This window comes from Lactuca saligna, chromosome 8, assembly GCF_052625555.1.
Source record: "Lactuca saligna cultivar CGN05327 chromosome 8, ASM5262555v1, whole genome shotgun sequence".
Lineage (NCBI taxonomy): Eukaryota > Viridiplantae > Streptophyta > Magnoliopsida > Asterales > Asteraceae > Lactuca > Lactuca saligna.
The window spans coordinates 30,827,509-30,831,402 of NC_136424.1; the positions used below are offsets into that span (position 1 = coordinate 30,827,509).

At 32.7% G+C, this 3,894-nt stretch overlaps 1 protein-coding gene across 1 annotated transcript; it reads left to right on the plus strand.

Moving 5' to 3' along the window:
- The first annotated feature begins 730 nt into the window (after positions 1-730).
- Positions 731-1,753, plus strand: LOC145009525 (zinc finger BED domain-containing protein RICESLEEPER 1-like). The gene is made up of 4 exons (XM_078968208.1): positions 731-860; positions 956-1,304; positions 1,421-1,607; positions 1,724-1,753. Exons 1-4 carry the CDS (start codon positions 731-733, stop codon positions 1,751-1,753), a joined length of 696 nt encoding a protein of 231 aa, XP_078824334.1.
- Positions 1,754-3,894: the final 2,141 nt, after the last annotated feature.

Sequence of the window (3,894 nt, forward strand, 5' to 3'; positions counted from 1 at the left end):
CAAGCGAAATCGGAAATCTGAAATCTGTAACCTCAAATCGCAAGTAGCCAATTCGTTTCTCTCAAGTCTCAACTCTCAAGTGTGGTTTCTCTCAAGTCTCGATTCACTCAAGTCTCGATTCACAATTAATGGAATCAAAAACCGGGATCGCTAATTGGATTGCACTTGATGATGATGAAATTCAAGTAAGGGTTACGATTTTTGGTTATTTTTTTGTTAAATTTTGTTGAAATAACAAACAATATTGTTATATTTAGTTGAATACTTGTCAAAACAAAATTATTGTTATTATATGTAAACTAAGGTTATGTTTTTTGGTTGAATTTTGTTAATATTTGTTGAAAATTATAAAGAATGTTGCTACATTTTGTTGATTAATTGTGAAAAAGTTTGTGTTTTGATTGCATGTAAACTAGGGTTATGATTTTTTTGTTGATTTTTGTTAAATTTTATTGAATGTCATAAAGTATGTTGTTATATTTAGGTTATTTGTTGGTAAAAAAAACTTATTGTGATTGTATGTAAAGTAAGGGTATGTTTTTTGGTTGAATTTTGTTAATATTTGTTGAAAGTTATAAAGTATGTTGCTATATTTTGTTGATTAATTGTGAAAACATTTTTGTTTTGATTGCATGGACTAAAATACCAAAACTATCATGTTGAGTGTATCCAAAAGGCGGTACGGTACATTAGATTGTCACCACAAAGAATAAACAAGTTCAAGAAGGCGATGAAAGATTGTGGCTTACAAACGAAGAAGTTTCTATGTGGTGACACTCCTACCCGATGGAACTCGACTTTCGAGTTATTGAAGTCCGCATATGAGTTACGAGAGGCATTTACGGAATTTGGCATAAGAGGTAATATTTATTTTTAAGTTATATATCATCTTTTCAGCAAAATTATTAAGATTTTGTTTAGACTATAATTTTGTTTGTTTATGTATCTTTGACAGATAAATCATATGAAAGGGATCTCGGTAGAGTACCGGAAAATTATGATTTTGAAGTTGTAACCGAAATGGTGAAATTCTTTGAAAAATTCAAAACAAAAACAGAGCTTGTTTCGGCTACATCAAAACCTTTGGTAAATCTTTTTATCAGGGAAGTCTTAGATGTGGACATACATCTAAGAAAGTGGTCAACCAAACCAATGTTTCTCGATATGGTAAAAGATATGAGGACGAAATACGAAAAGTATTGGGGTGCATACAACAAGATGAATGATTTTATGTACTTTGCGGTTTTACTTGATCCTACCACCAAATCACCTTTTTTGTTACATGCTTTTAAAAAAATGATCGGGTACATGGAACCATCATTGACCCCCGCGAGCATAGACATAAAAGCACGTCAAATGGTCGAGAGGTTGAGAATAGGATGGAAAATTTATTTATGACCTACTTGGAACGATTTGACAGCGGTGGATCATCTCAACAAGAAGCGAGTCAAATAGCCATTGATGTTGATGATGATAATGATTTTTTCGGTGATTTTCTTTGTACGGGAGGTAGCAACTCGGATCCAACGGATAACGAGTTACGAACTTATTTGAAAGAGAATATAGTTAATTATAAAAAAGATTTCTCAATTCTCGGGTGGTGGAGAGTAAACGCAATTAGGTTCCCAACAATTGCTCGGATGGCGAAAGGTGATTACTTTTTTTATACTTTCATAATTTATTTATAAATTAATGTTATTACAATTTAATTCTTTGTTGTTAGATATATTGGCGATACAAATCTCAAGTGTAGCGTCCGAGTCCGCGTTTAGCACATGTGGTAGAGTTGTAAGTCAGTATCGGACTAGTTTATCGACGTTGATAGTTGAAGCTTTGTTATGCACCCAAGATTGGGTGAGAAAAACTACAAATCCGATAATTGACAACGTTGATGACATCTTGAACGATGATGATATAGCTTTGGGTAAAAAAAAATTACAAGCTTTGTTCTTTTTTTATACAATATTACTTTTTATTAAATACTAACAACATTTTCATTTGTGTTTATGTAGAGATTGCACAAGCTTTAAATATATTACATATTGATGACAATGATAAGGGGAAGAAGCCAATGGAAGATTAGATTACGAGTTTATGAAGTTTGTTGTTTTGATTGCTTTTAAAGTTTAAACTTTAAACTATGTTTTTTGTTGCTATGGTATTATTTTTGTATGTTTGTGTTTAAATTGTTAACTTTTGTTGGTGAACTTGAAATATATGTTAGTTGTTTTTATTTGGAAAATTAAGTTTGCAAGTTATAATATTTTACATCAATGTAGATTACTTATACTTTACGCAACTAAAGTGGTACCGGTCCAAACGTGTCCAAAAACCGGAAAACCCGGACCCGGACACGGAAACGGACATGGACACGGACACGATGCATCCGGTCCGGTCCATGGTCCACGATTTTCTCCCTAACCGGTCCGGTCCAAGAGCCGGTCCGGTCCGGTCCGGTCCAAATGCTCACCCCTATGTGTATGTATCGACATAAAAAATGTCTTGTTAGCGTCATAAAATTAAAAAACAATGTTGCATGTGAGTATAAACAAGGTTGCACCTGGTGTTAAAAAAATCATAATAAAGGTTGCATATATCGTAAACAAAAGTTGCAAAATTTACTTAAACTCTTAACAAAGGTTGCCTTTGAATGTAGAAAATGTTACATATTGTGAATAAAACTATTAGAAAGATTGCATATATGAAGAAGTTACTATTAACATTGTGTTTGACGTGTCACAACTAGCTGATAAATTGTGACATCCTCATTTTCACGGCCAGAAAAGACCGATTTGTTTATGCTTTGTTTTATAAAATCAGAGTAATCTTTTAAAGAAAACAGTTGCGGAATTTGTTCCCAAAACAAAATATGATAAAAATTATCAAAGCATTTCTCGAAGAGAATGTATTTTCATTTAATAATAAAACATCGGGATGTCATGTTCCGATATAGACATATAAGCATAAACAGAACTTACATTTAATTACACAATTGATTTATATCTCCTTTAAATCTCTCTGTGAAATATGTCTTCGTATTAATACCTGTGATACAAAGAAAACTAAGTGGGTCAGACTTGGGAGCCTGGTGAGCATATAGGGTTTTCAACCCACAATAATATAACTATTATATTCAACCATCAAACAATCAACTCAATTACCCATCCCTATTATCTTATTTAATTCTTAGGATTTTACCCTAGGAATTCAACTACCCGTCATTCATTCATTCCTAAGGATTAACCTAAGGAATTAGCACAAACTTCCATTGCTACATAAGGCGCATATGCCAACATTATCCTTTAAGCGCCTCTGTCATGATTACGTCATACACTATGAGGCGCGACTGCCAGGTTTATGACATTCTCTTTTAGGCGCATCTGCCGACATTATCCTATAAGCGCATCTGCCAGGATTATCCTATAAGCGCATCTGCCAGGATTACGACATTCACTACTTGGTGCATCTACCGATATTATTCTTAAACGTATCTGCTAGTATTATGATATTCTCTAATTGGTGCATCTGCCAATATCATTCTTAATCATCTTTCATACCTCATCGTTTTATCACGTACCAACTATCTCATCAACCCATATTCTACCCAACATATTTGTAGATATAAAATACATATACAGTTTAACTCATTTAAAAACTATATAAAACATCCATCCCACACTCATCTCAAATAAACAACAATATATAAACACATAGCACGTATTTTATAACAAATACTTCATATTTATGTGTTAAAAGAAAGTAACTACACACTCACCCAAACATATACTTAATACATTCAAACAATACTTGTATTATACCCGTGTTTATGAAAGGGACTATACACCCACACATATAAACAACTTTATATTATATACATAACACGTATTTTATACT

Bases quoted from the DNA above. Each gene is read 5' to 3' on its own strand.
- LOC145009525 (XM_078968208.1), top strand. From the start codon at position 731: ATGAAAGATTGTGGCTTACAAACGAAGAAGTTTCTATGTGGTGACACT. The intron at 861-955 runs GTAATATTTATT...TATCTTTGACAG, and splicing joins TACGGAATTTGGCATAAGAG to ATAAATCATATGAAAGGGAT. The intron at 1,608-1,723 runs GTAAACGCAATT...CTTTGTTGTTAG, and splicing joins CAATTCTCGGGTGGTGGAGA to ATATATTGGCGATACAAATC.